At 40.1% G+C, this 14,448-nt stretch overlaps 1 protein-coding gene across 16 annotated transcripts in view; it reads left to right on the top strand.

The window, feature by feature from the left end:
• PUM1 (pumilio RNA binding family member 1) overlaps positions 1 to 14,448 on the top strand; it is a 128,222-nt gene that overhangs the window by 30,385 nt on the left and 83,389 nt on the right. For all 16 annotated transcript variants that reach the window (XM_011230729.3, XM_019804591.2, XM_019804584.2 and 13 more), the window contains exon 3: positions 9,815 to 9,883. In XM_011230729.3, the coding sequence (XP_011229031.2) occupies positions 9,815 to 9,883 (69 nt within the window). The remainder of the gene's footprint in view (positions 1 to 9,814; positions 9,884 to 14,448) is intronic.

The following is a 14,448-nucleotide window of genomic DNA, read 5'->3' as shown; positions in this document are numbered from 1 at the left end:
CCAAAGTTTCTGAAGGGATGAGAATGGAAGTTCCTCTGAATTGATTTAGTTGGGAATTGAGAAATGGATGTGCTTTGAAATGCTAAATTGGGGGTGGGAGGCTCAGTCTCCTGAGCCAAAATCAGAGTTGGATGCTTAACCCATTGGGCCCACCCAGACGTCCCACATCTAGGTACTTCTAATGCATTGTTGGAGAGACAACTAACCCCCACCCCCACCCTCCCCCAGCGGTGGGGAGAGACAGGGTGAATGGGTGGAGACGACACGTCACTGAAAACAGTGTGTGTGAGGTGGATATAGTTGATTAAGTGCCTGCTAAGTATCGGACGTTTTGTCTCATTTAACCATCCCATTTAACCAGTACTAACCAGTACAGCAGACTTGTCAAATAGTTGATGTTATTTCAAGTTAAGAGGAGGAAATGATTATCATTCATTGTGTGGGACGTTGTGTTATGATACGGAGGGGTTCTCTGGGTGATGGAAAATGATGTGGTTTTGGAATATAGGTTCAGGTTCAGTGGGGTGAGGTCTGGAGCTGACAACCAAGAAAGAATTCTTGAGACACCTTTTGGTTCAAAATGGTTTATTAAAACAGGACCTGCAGGCAGGTGGGCAGAGCTGCTGCATGGGGATCTTAACGAGCGGTGATTATATGGGAGTTGGGGGAAGTAAGGAAAAAAGAAGTTTCAAAAGAACTTTCATATGCTAAAGAGGACCGATCTTCAAGATGTTTTCCCTTCTAGCAAGGTATTGACTGTTCAGAGATTCCTAGGAGAATGTCACACAAGATGTAGGCTCATGCATTGTCTTTAGCTAGCCTTCTGGCCCTCATTTCCTCCCTGAACAATTTTCACCCTTAAAATCTAAGTTTTTTGTCTCATCTTCTGTAACGTCCTCCTGCTGAATAGGGGCACATAGAGATGTCCCTACCTATGGGTCAATCGAACATATTAGGGGAGTTATAAAAGGGGAGGTATCTCTCTGGGTGGCAAGGATTATCTTGTTGAAGTGATTCTAGGGATGGAGTCTCGGCACCAAGTGGAGAGCTGCTGAAAAAGGCAACACATTAAGATGAGTATGTCTCTAAGAATGAGAAGTCCAATAAAGTGACCCTTAATAGAGGAAGATTGTGGTCAACTAAGCCAGGAACTTAACCATTTATCAGTAGTGATGGGAGGAGATCATTTAAAGCACCGATCTGAGGTTAGAAACCCAGAAATATTCTCGTGGTAATCTGGAGTGTGTACACAGCATTGTTTTTATGATCCTTTAGGTTCTACCTTGTGCAACAGTTAAAACAGTTGAAAGACAGTTAATGCCACTCTAGTTTGTAAACCTGCTTCGTGCATTAGGAATGCTATTTTCAGTGTCATTTAGGGCTTTGACCATGCACATATCAGAGCCTCCCTGTGCCGAACATCCTCGTCTCGGAGAGGAAACAAAAATAGATGCTAGTGGTCATACCAATGTAACACAGAACATGTCCACTATTATTTTGAATTTGGAAGGTTAGCTGGGTTGGTAATGGTTTTAATAATGCCTCTGTGCATCCAGGCAAAACCCAGAGTACAGCAGCCTATCCAGCCTAGGGGAAGCCATGGCCACAATTTAGAGTCACGTAGCCTTTGGGTCCATAGGACTAGGGAAGCCTATTTGGAGTCAGTGTGAATAAGACTTTGGCAGTTGCCAACCGCAAGTTGAGCACTATAGCATACCCAGATTTTCTTATTCCTTTTTCCATCAGAAAACCAACTGTCTGCAGTTTTAGTAAGGGCATCTTAAATCTGGATGACTAGAATCAACAGGATCAATAACCTGAACAGTTCTTGCTCTATAGAAGTACAATGGTCAGGTCCAGGCATAAGGGTACATGGGTTTAAAGTTTGACAGGTTTTAAATATATTTCAGGCCTCGTCTATAAGCACTGCCTGGTAAATTGGCTTCGCATAATCTATTGGTGGCTTTTGGATCTCAAGCCTGAAGTCATTACAGTCAGGGACAGTCCCCTAGTGAGCTTTGAGGCTCCTTTTACTGGGAGGGCTGTTGTATGCTTAGCTAAAGCCTTTGTTTGCAATTGTAGCTCACTAGAGGCAGCTTGTAGGATAAAGACGACTATGAGGGACAAAACCATGAAGAAGCCCTTTTTGTTTGAGGTCCAGCCTTAATCATATCCTAATGACAAGGAATTACTGGCAGGTGGGAGAAAACTTGTCAAGAGATAAGAGCATCCTCAAGTACATCATCCAATCCAGTCAAAGAAAGTGAGGTCATCCAGTATCTCCGTAGTCCGTAGTCAATTAACCCTGTGGAGTGGGGTATGCTCTGGCTTTTAAGGAAAATTTCCATCATCCCAGCCACACAGAATTGGTTAAGGTTTTAAGTTATATAATCATTGGGGAATTAATCCTAAATTATGATATGCCCACGGGGTCCTGTTATCCCCACAGAAGCAGCAGCAAAGACTGCCTAACGTGAGCTATTGTGTGGAAATAGAAAAGCTATACCTCAAGTTGTCTAGCTTAAGCAAACAGCATTTAAGGACATTCAAAACTAGGACTTAACATCCACAAAGGTGGGTTATTGAAACATCATTTTTCTCTAAAATAACCCTCATTTTCAGAGATAGCCAAATCAAGACTAATGTTTGCAAGACACTTAACAGACTTGGCCTGTTTACATAAGCTCAGCAAGAACGATTGATCACACACATCTTTTATTTTTATTTATTTATTTTTAAAGATTTTATTTATTTGACAGAGAGAGACAGCCAGCAAGAGAGGGAACACAGGCAGGGGGAGTGGGAGAGGAAGAAACAGGCTCCCAGTGGAGGAGCCTGATGCAGGGCTTGATCCCAGAATGCCAGAATCACGCCCTGGGGCGAAGGCACACGCTTAATGGCTGAGCCACCCAGCACCCCCCATATACATCTTTTAGAATCTGCTTTGCTGGAACTTTTGTAATCTCTAGGTTGAACTTTCATTTCAGTAGCCTCTCCAGGCCAGAAGCCAAGCCAAGTACTTGCCATCAGATGTGCCTATAATACTTGCAGATGTGGGCAGATTCCTCTTCATGAGGTCCCCAATATATCCTGAGGTTCCTGCACCTGCCAGGAAGTGACATTCCTTACTCACCTGGTGAGGCTGTTGGGAACTCTGTAAGCAAGGTATCTGGCCAACGTTTCCAAGAGGCTTTATGGCTCCAGGTTTCATAAAGTCAACCGTATTAGTTCCTTACAGCTGTTTAGTCATATGACCAGAGTCTGTGCATGTCTCTCTCAAATACAACATTCCAGTCAAAGCCTTACTAAAATAACCAACATTTCCAAGTACGTCCCTGTTACAAGGAAAATAGATTCTTATTATGAGTTATGCAAATGACTATTCATTGCCATGGAAGAAAATACTTATTGAACCTTTTGAATTTCAGAGGGTTTAATAGATGTTAAATGCTTCAGTTTGTTTACAAATGAATACTTTTATCATACTTTGTTAAGTCATAGCTATCTTAAGAGAAAGTTTCCTTTATCTGGAAGAGTAAACATTAGAGAACCAGCAGTGTTTTAAACAAGAGTCACAAAAACTATAATCTTTTAGTTCAAGTCCTGTGTTACTAATTCTTGTTTAAATGCAGTTTAGTTCATTCTGGAAATTCTTAATCATTTCAGTTTTAGGATTTTGAAGATACTGAATACCTGTATTTGTCCCTAAAAGTCCTTTATATGAATCTCCTTGAAGACGAAACATTTTACAAGAGAGTAAGAACAGTAACTATAAATGACAAAAACTCAGAAATGGACATGGTTAAAAATCTGAGGGAAGGTTACAATATAACTGGCAAGGAAATCCACTTATTTCTGTGACACGTTTAACACTTCAGTAATACAAATATTGAGTGATGATGATCTTCTAACAGAAGGTAACATACCGAACAAACAAGCCTAATTGGACTGTTCATGATTTAAATCTTGGGGAAGTTTGTTAAAACCTTAGAAAGTTTTAAAGCACGTGCCTAAATAGGATTAGGGATCGTCAAAGACCTCATAAAGGCAAGACATAGAAACTGGTTTTAAGAGAAAAGAGAAAAAAAAACTTTGTTTTTACATTTTCTTATTACGAGCAGACCAGCGATTCAAGAAAACTTTGAACGGAGAGAATTTCAATCTTGTACCACTGTACTTTTAAAATCCCTTTATTTTAATCTTAGTCTGTTCTGACTACACCTAACTACTTTTAAAATCCCTTTATTTTAATCCTAAATCTGTTCTGACCACACCTAAAATTCCTTTCCAAAGATTTCCCATCACAAATCTTCTAGAACTTTGCTTTGTGTTCAGATTCTGTCCCAAGCCATTTCTTTCCAAACAACCATCTTATTTAGGACAAAATTACCTTCTTTTGCCTTCAACAAAAATGCATTCTTGTTCCTTGTATCTTATGTATCTCCTCTCCTACTTTTCTACATACAGAGTTGTTTCCCTTCCCACCAGTCTTCATTACATTTAGCAGAATTTTGCAACACGCCTAGAATCTAAGTCTCCAGTGAAAACTAACAGTAACGAATTATGAACTGTTACACCAAAACTTTAAGAGGGCAAATTTGTGAAGTCAGTTAAGCACAAAGCATGTTTACCAACAGACCCAAATATTCTTAGCTTCTTTCAATAAGTCAAAAGCACAACCCTACCTTAATTAATGCTTTTATCCTATTTGGAAAAGACCTAGATTTCCGAGGAATTCAATCCCATGTATCATCCAAGCAAAACTTTAAAGTTTTAGGTTACCAAAGACTTTGAAAGCTATCTTAACAGTTACCCGTGAAAACTTTGAGTCAGACAAGATTAACCATCATTTTAAGTCATCTTTTTGCTAACAAGTTGCAACAAGTTTGACCTTCAGCAAACCTTCATAGAATTGAAGTTTTTTTTTTTTTTTAAAGATTTTATTTATTTATTCGACAGAGATAGAGACAACCAGTGAGAGAGGGAACACAAGCAGGGGGAGTTGGAGAGGAAGAAGCGGGCTCATAGCGGAGGAGCCTGATGGGGGGCTCGATCCCACAACGCCGGGATCACGCCCTGAGCCGAAGGCAGACGCCCAACCGCTGTGCTACCCAGGCGCCCCAATAGAATTGAAGTTTTATATTTAATGCTGATAACTTTAAAGACATGTCTACCTTAATTAAACCAACAAACTTAAATTAGTTTAAATACTGAATGTATTCCACCTGGGTCCGCCCCATTTTCAGTTTTTACCTGAGACACTGGTGGGAAAATCTGGAGTGGGTGTTGTTAAGTCCAGGGGGGTGCTCTTCTTGATGCAGTTTTGGAATATAGGTGAAATTCGGTAGGGTGAGGTCTGGAGCCAACTACCAAGAGGAGCCAATGACCAAGAACTCTTGAGACGTCCTTGGTACAAAATGGTGGTTTATTAAAGAAGGGGCACAGGACCCATGGGCTGCAACAGGGGCTTGAGGAGTGGCTGATTATATACTTGGGAGTTGGGGGAAGTAAGGAAAAGGGAGGTTTCAAAAGAACTTAATGCTAAAGAGGGCCGACCTACAAGATACCAGAGGCCTTGCCTTTGTCAAGTTAAGGTGGTTTTCCCCTCTAGCAAGCAAATTTGCCTTCTGAAATGAGAGTAAAGGAAGAGAAAGTACTTACCAAGTTTGCACCGAAGCTGAGTCCAGATGTGAAGACTCAGAGCCCCACGTTCGGGTGCCATATGATGTGGTTTTGGAATATAGGTGAAGTTTGGTGGGGTGAGATCTGGAGCCGACAACCAAGAAAGAATTCTTGAGACATCTTTGGTGCAAAATGGTGGTTTATTAAAGTACAATGGACAAGATGAGTGGGCAGAAAGAGCTGCTGCACGGAGAGTTTGATGAGTGGTGGTTATACACTCGGGAGTTGGGGGAAGTAAGGAAAAGAGAGGTTTCAAAAGTACTTTCATATGCTAAAGAGGACTGACCTACAAGATACCTACTTTGGGCCACCTAGCTCTGCGCAGTGGGGAGCCTGGTTCTCCCTCTTGCTCTGACACTCCCCCTGCTTGTACTCGTGCTCTCTCTCTCTCAATAAATAAATAAAATATTAACAAAAACGATACCTACAAGATACCGGAGGCCTTGCCATTGTCAAGTTAAGGTACCTTGTTTTCCCCTCTAGCAAAGTATTACTTTAAGACAGTCGGGAGATTCCTAGAAGAATGTCACACAGTGCCACCTAGGAGTGGGGAGGTGGGGGAAGTTGCAGGTGTAGGCTTATGCTTTGTTTTCAGCTAGCCTTCTGCTCCCTTATCAGAAAGGGCAGGTAATTTAGAATGATTATTTTAAAATAAAGATTTATACGGTGCTACTTTTGCTTAATTTTTATTTTTCCAAGTGTGATATATATATAGTTCTGGGTTTATCTCTTTTGATCTTATAACTTCCTGTGTGGTAAAACATGCAACTTAATTTGCTACATTATAGCTCTGGTTAGGACAGGGTCCCTGAGAGGAGGAGGCGGCTGTTGAGGCTTACAGAAGAAAGTTCTGGGATCTGGGGAGTGGAAGGAAAACTCAGAAGCTTAGGGTATGTATATGGATGGTATCTATGGTGTGACAGAAGGTAGGAATATAAAGGTAGGTCAGGCAGTAAAGTGCTTATCTTGCTTTGCCTCTTTAGTAAAGTGAGCAGGAGAAGCCTTTGTGGGGCGGGGCAGCAGTAGAGAAAGTTTTTGAGGATTTTGAGAAAGTTACATGTTACTGGCAAATAGCCAAAAGAGGAAAAGTAGGAAATAAATTGGTTGAAACCAGAGGAGATAGGGAAGATCAGTTAGTGGAAAGGAGGGTGTCTTATAATAAGACACTTAGCAAAAGTGGAAAAGGAATTAGTAAGTAGTGCTAGAAATTAACATTAACCTGGCACTCAAATTAAATACTAGAGCACGAGAAGTGGAGAAGATTGTTCTGTTGTGATGGGCGCGTTTACTCTGATTATAATTTACAGCCACCTTTTCTCCTTTATGATAGAAAGGGCTTCTTTGTTACCTGCCTAAAATATTTCTGTTCTTTGATTTCTCTGAACTCCTTGAGCATCTTCCTCTGGTCATTAGTTTTGTTTCTAAGGAAGACTTTGTATGGAGAGTTTGTCTGGTGTTGATGACCATACCAGGTATAGCTCCTATTATAAACAGTAAGTTCCTGACTAGTTAAAAACACTTTTGTGAGAATGATTTGGTTTATCTGGTCTATTCACCTGTGGGCAGATGGTTTATAATGGACTAGCACAGCAGCTTTGGAGAGTGAGGCTTCTTCTCACCAGCGTCTACAGGAGTTAGGAGGGAATGCACAGAAGGAAGAGGAGGAGTGTTCATCCTGTGGGGGAGGCACAGGGGACCCCTGGAAAGAGGGAGGATTGGAGGAGGAGGAAAGAGAGAGTTGAAGAGAGGGAGAGAGACCTGAGCAAGCTAGGAAATTAGCTAATAAGGAGAGAGAGGGGTAGAGAGAGAGAGAGAGATGGGAAGATCATATAGAAAATGGAAATTGTTCCAAGGGCAGATGGGCAGACTTTGAAGGTGGGGGGAGGAGAGAGACCCGGGAAAGCAAAGGCAAAAAGACCAAGAGAGCATACTCCTCAAAACCCAGGCAGAAAGGAAAGGCACTTTTACCTGTGGGTGGAAACTTCCTGTGGCTGCCTTGGAGGCAGCCTTGGTGACATAAGAAGGACATTGCTTTATGAATTGGAAGACCTGGATTTAGATTCTGGCAGTGCCATTTAAGTGCTCTTTCCTTTTAACAGTAGTTGGGAAGGGCATTTCTCAGAGGCTTAGTTTTCTCATCTTTTTTTTTTTTTTTTTTTTTTTTTTTTTTTTTTTTTTAAGATTTTACTTATTTTTAGAGGGAGAGAGACAGTGAGGGGAGGGACAGAGGGAGAGGGGGAGAGTGAGCATAGTCCCTCTGAGCACGGAGCTTCTTGTAGGGCTGATCTAGATCCTGACCTGAGCCAAAACCAAGAGTACAGAGGCTTAACCAACTCCAGGCGCCCCTGTCATCTTTTAAATGGGACCGATCGCTTTGACAACTGTTTGTGATGAGGACCTAAATATGCATACTGCATGTTCGGTACCTTCCCTTACTACTCCTTCTTTTTCCTTGGGAAATATAAATAGAATTTCCAACATTTTTGGTTAAAACTCTTTGTAGATTTTTGGATTTTCAAGAAATGCCTAGCTCTACTTAAACATATGATTAGATTCCACAGAAAGAGCTAGATAAAGAGTTTTTATGCATTTGATTTACATGCTTTGTAAATGTTAACTCTGGCCTGAAGGTTCAAAATAATTTCATCTGACATTTGTAGTTTCCCAGCTAATATCCTGTCCTTATCCCCTCCCTGCCTCCCTTACCTTTACTACCTATAGTTTAGGAGCTCATTCAGTGTGTTTACCTAAATAATGGAAACACCTTGTAATGTGTTCATAGCTTCCCTTTCAAGGCCCTTTGAAACGGTTTTATCACAGTAAAAAGCTTTGTCTCTATGTCTCTCTGTTCTCACTGTGCTGAATTTTAGCTTCATTTTGAATTTTAGCAATTTGCATTTTTAGCAGGCATCCCAAAGCTGATTTGTCTTAGTGACAACAGTATGTCAGTTTTGTGGTGTGTATCAGCTCTGGATTTTGAAAATACACGATTTAAAACAGCAATGCAACTGTATTTTTAGGTGGTGTCAGTTTAGTCAAATTAGGATTATTGGGTGGTAAACAGGAAGCTGTTAATAAAATCCTTGAATTGGTTCTCCTACTCGTATTCCAGGTCATGCTCTCCGCACACATCCCTCTCCCTGGCTGGCCTTAGCTTCACCTCCTTTGTGTGTACCCACTGCCGACAGTTGTATACCTATTATAGGAGGTAGCAATGGTCAGATGAGGGGGTTTGGGAGATTCCCGCTTCAGGCACTGGGCTGCCCTCTTTTTCCGATAGGCAGAGGAGACTTTCTCTTGAATAAACCAGCGACTGTCCTCTAGCCTCAGGCAGCAGGGATGGCTTGCCTCTGGTAACTGAGAGGACTAATAGAATATTGGACAACACAAGGTTTTTGAATTATGATTGAACTATTGAGTGAACTCTGAGCTGTTTCACACTTCATCCTTGATCTAACCTTACCTTGTAGAAATGACCTTAGAGATGAGTTAATTGAAGTCTGGAAAGATTGTTATGATGTGGGTAGTACCTTTAATGATGGGTGGAGTTTGAAGGGATTCTTTTGATATGTGCTGTTTTTTTTCCTCCTTGAGTTGAGATCCCAGGAACCCCCAGAGATTTTCAACATGGAGAAATGTTGGGGCACTCCATTATATAGTTTGTAGCACCTTTCCCTGAGGTTTATCAAAGAAAACTGGGTCGGATCAAATGAGTCGCCTGGTTTCTTGCTGTTTGCAGTTGGGGGCAAGCACTGTGGCCTGAGTCTGTAGCCATGTTCAGGTCACTAATCGTATGTCATTGCCCTTCAGCATATTGGTCTTATTACAGTTAAATGTATGAAAAATAGTTAACAATTCTTTTGTGATAGAATATGCTTTTTCTTTTTCTGGATTATGTGTTTTTCATGTTTTGAAAAAAAAGGGGAACGGGAGGGGAGAAAACAGGGGTCATTGGCTCTGAACCCTGATGATTAAAGGTAAGTGAATATTTAATGTCAGTCACTTGATTATTGTTACTGTCTTTGTCAGTATCTGAAAGTAAACATAGAAAAGCCTTTCAGTTGTGTTTAGTGTGTATGTGGAGTTCAAGATGCTAACTTGAGGTTTTTCCCTTCTCTATTTTGAATGATAGGTACGTTCTATGGATGAACTGAATCATGATTTTCAAGCACTTGCTCTGGAGGGAAGAGCGATGGGAGAGGTAAGTGAACTGGTGTGTCAGAAAAGTGGGACTGTTTTTAAGGGAAGTTTGAAGCTGTCTTTCATCAAATGTGTCTGAATCTAGTCTCCAGAAGTACGTGCTTGCTTTTCCTTGTTGCCGTCCTCATGATAGGGGTGGGATATTGCAGAATTTTGCCAAAATGATCTCATAGGAAGAATGTTAACCTTACCCTAATGTCTTAAAAACAAAACAAAAGCAACTAAAACATGAGCACAAATTATTGACGATTGTATTAACCAGTCAGTTGTAAATTGAGGCTTTAAAATTTTACAGAATACCTTTATATGCATCAGATGTCCTTTTTTTTTTTTTTTTTGCCTCATCATCCAGTTGCTAGGTTCTTTTTACAGTGGAAGGGAGTCTTAGATTGGCCGCTAATCAGAACATGTTGATAACCTATTTTTAGAGTCCTGCCATTTTCTGAGGAGGTTGTTTAGAGCTCCATTATGAAGAGGAAGTTGTTAGATTTCTGGTGAAATAATTCCAGAGGTAGAGGCCTCAGTCAGTCCTCCCTTACCTGTGTAGAATTACAGAACAAGAATTTTGGTTTGTTTATAATGTTTAAAATTTGCAAGAATAAAATTTACTGTCACCCAAACATGGATAGGGAAGAGTGCCATGATTCTAAAAGAAATGGGAGTCTGAAGTACAGCTGACTTCTGGTGATTCTAGCTGTTGACGATAAGAACGTGGTGATGATAAGGTAGAACACAGTCTGAATTAGTGGAGGCGTTACAGGTTCTCAAGCTGGGGGCATGTGCTGGTGGTTCTTTGTTCTGGAGATTGACTGTAGGTTTTTTCCTTCTGTTTTATTTTTTTTGCATATCCAATATTCAATAGCTCCCACATATATTTTAATATTTTAAAGGAGGGAGAATAGCTGTATTTTGGATTCTCTTTTATATCAATCATTAAATACGTTTGTTCTTTGATTTAGCAAATACTCTTTGATCCAGGCACTGTGCTAGGTTCTGAGGATTCAAAATTCAGATAATTCTCCTGATTTGTAGTAAATATTCGTTGACTGCCTTTGTGGTTGGGCATTTTTGGTTTTGAGAGTCCTGCTTCCTGTGTTGTAAGATTTTGTTTCCAACTTTTCTGAGTCATCTTGTGGTCAGAGTCCCAGTGTCCTGTCATCTTGGGTTTATGGGTTTTGGGCCTGTTCTTGTTTTTATGCTAGAGCTTTAAGAGAAGATAAGTAGGTGGCTTTATGTCTCCTGTACCTGCCTAATAAACCGTATATGGTTATTGGGGAAGACATTTTTTTTCAATTAGTTTTTGAAGCAAAATTTGAACAGAAAGTTAACAGATGAATCAGATTCTGAGTATAGAAGGGAAACCATGTTTTATCTTGTGATTTTAGCCTGGTCCACTGTACCAAAAATCTAATCCCAGATTTTAAAAATTAATTTTTTTAAAGATTTTATTTATTTATGTGACAGACAGCCAGCGAGAGAGGGAACACAGCAGGGGGAGTGGGAGAGGAAGAAGCAGGCTCCCAGCGGAGGAGCCCGATGTGGGACTCGATCCCGAAACGCCGGGATCACGTCCTGAGCCGAAGGCAGACGCTTAACTATTGTGCTACCCAGGCGCCCCTTAAAAATTAATTATACAAAATAAAGTAGTGACTTTTGCTGTTTTGTACACAATACTTTATAATCTCTAAAGGCTTAGGTCTAATTGAACAATAGTGAACAGAATTGAATAGAAAGTTGATTTTATTTAAATGATGACAGTAATATTTTTTAAGTCATTTTTTCCTTCTAAAAATGCCTTTTTCCCTTAAGGTTTCCAAATCTCACTCTTATTTTTGTTAGAAATGTTATTTTTTTTTTTGGTATCTATATAATTCCTCAGACCTGGATGTAAGCATATGTAGATAACCGAAGCATATTCCAGCAGTAATGCAGTGTTACTCTTCTTTCTTCATTCCTCATTATTTATTCATAAGAGTAACATAAGTACCATTTGCTGACAGTGTATTCCACAGGTGCTAAGGAGTCTGCATGCATTGTCTCATCAATAACTCTATCAGGATGGATCTATTATCCAGATAAAGAAAGAGGCTGAGATATATGAATTAATTTGCCCAAGATCACATATGATGGAGCTTGGGATTCTGACCTGGCTTCCTCTCCAAAGCATGTTTCCTTAGAGTAAATGAAGCCAATACTTGTAAAATAATTGATGGTAAAAATCTCATCTTGGTAAGCTGTGTAAAAATTGATATTTTGAGGGAGGATTTAAAAAAATGCCTAATATGCGTCCTCCCAAAAATATAGATACTGAAGTCATTTTTTAAATTTTTAAGTTTTTTAAATTTGATTTTTTAAAATATTTATTTATTAGAGAGAGAGAGCGCGCACAAGCAAGGGGAGGCAGAGGGAGAGGGAGAAGCAGACTCCCCGCTGAGCTGGGAGGGCTCAATCCTAGGACCTGGAGATCATGACCTGAGCTGAAGGCAGATATTTAACCATCTGAGCCAGCCAGGCGCCCCTGAAGTTATTTTATTTTTTTTAAAGCAAACTCTACCCCCTGTGTGGGGCTGGAACTCATGACCCCCAAGATCTAGAGTCACAACCTTTACTGACTGAGCCAACCAGGCGCCCCTACTTTTTAAATTTTATTTTATTTTTAAAAATATTTTATTTATTTATTTGAGAGACAGTGCGCACGCAGGCTTGCAAGCTGCGGGAGGAGCAGAGGGAGAGGAACAAACAGACTTGAGCTGAGCATGGAACCTGAGGCAGGGCTTGATCTCAGGACCCGAGTTCATGACCTGAACTGAAATCAAGAGTCAGATGCTTAACTGACTGAGCCACCCAGGTGCCCCATTGGTGCCCCTATTTTTTTTAAAGCATAACCTGTTTAGGCACAAAGGAGACAAACTAAGCATAGAGTGAGGTTTCTGTACTCAAGGAACTCTGTACCTAGTCAATCAAGGAGGCAGTGAATATGTATGACAACAGAAAGAGTGTACAGTATTTCCTATGTATGGTTCGAATTTAGAGAAGGGAGTGATCAGTATCGGCCAGACTAGTTTGTGATTACTTAAATGGAAGAGTCTAAGACATGGGAAACATTTTTTGGTTTAGTTAGGGTCTGTAGGGGTGCAGGATGGGAGAATTTTTTTTTTTCCTCAGCATTACAAGGGAGAATTGCTAAAGAGAAATGAAGAATTAATAAGCTTTTATAATATAAAGCACAGCTTCTAATTAGTTTAACTTCATTAAGTTGCCTTCCGTTTAAGCAATGAAACATATCTGGGAGAGGGGGTGTGTATGAATATAGTCTTTATCCATATAAACACTAAAATTTGAAGTAAATTGCATTGACTTCAGCCAGGTGCAGTGTATTTTTGCTATACTTACATGTGTACTGGTGTGGGTGTGTATGTGTGCTTGTGCTTGTGTGAGTCCTCATTACGGCAAACAATAGCTACATCAAGAATGTGTGGACCTTTGAAATTGAAAGGGAGTTGGCTCCATTCAGAGTAATTGATCTTTGTTAAAATTAGTGCTGCGCGGCTCTTGTTAACATTTTTTTCATCAAAGCCAATACTAGCCTCTTGGTGTCACCTTGCAAAATTTAGAGCATTTCTTAGTTGAAATCTTGCTAAGAAGTGGCTACTTAAAATTATCTCCTTAAACCTTGCTGGTTTCTGAAGTATAGTTGTTCTTAGCTGAAGGACTCACAATGCAAGTGCTTTACTTACCTCTTATTCTTGAAAGTCAGTATAAAAAAGGAGATAGTAAAATGTCTTAGGAGTAGGGCCAGAAATTATTTTCAAATATTTTAGCTGTTCTCCTTGCTGACCACTTTCATTCAACTTAAAGTTGTAGTGTGAAAATTTAAAGGCACATCTTGGAGCAGCTTTTTAAATTGACGTGAAAAGATTAGTCTGTTAGTTGAATATTTAAGAGTGTATCTTTGTAGTACTGAGGAAGGCTCACTAACCTTGGATTACTGGACTGGGTTTCTGCGTTGGTTTGGTTAGGATCTTGTAGGACTTATTTGCTCCACCTGTGGGAGGGCAGCAACGTCACTACTTTCTGTGTCCTACAAAAGGATGGATTTGCCAAGAGGAGAGCTGTTGGCAGAAAAGGCACCTTCTGCTGCATAATTGTTTTCTAATTTTTAAAAACTGAGGACTTTTTCTGCTTAAGATTCCTTAATGTTTTACATGTAGGAAATGCGACCACTTTCAGGGACGTTAAGATAGTAGTGATTATTTCAGGAATAAATGGAATGTATTTAGATATGTGGCCCTTCATCTTTGTTTTAGAAAACTGAGGCGATAGAAAAACTTACAGTAGCCAAGCGTGTAAACCTGAGGAAGGAGATCTGGCAAGTGCTCTTGTATGTGGAGACATAATGAAACCTATCACGTTCCCTGGAAGTAGAATAAGGTGAGATATATTTAAAATACAGCTACAGATTCTCATTAGACGTTACATAGGGATTCTCTGTATAAGTGTAAAATAGCAGAATGGCTAGTAGAGGGAGGAATTTGGTAGTGATTTAGAGAGTTGGAGAGCTCCTCA

This window comes from Ailuropoda melanoleuca, chromosome 2, assembly GCF_002007445.2.
Source record: "Ailuropoda melanoleuca isolate Jingjing chromosome 2, ASM200744v2, whole genome shotgun sequence".
NCBI lineage: Eukaryota > Metazoa > Chordata > Mammalia > Carnivora > Ursidae > Ailuropoda > Ailuropoda melanoleuca.
This window is presented reverse-complemented; position numbering and strand designations above follow the sequence as displayed.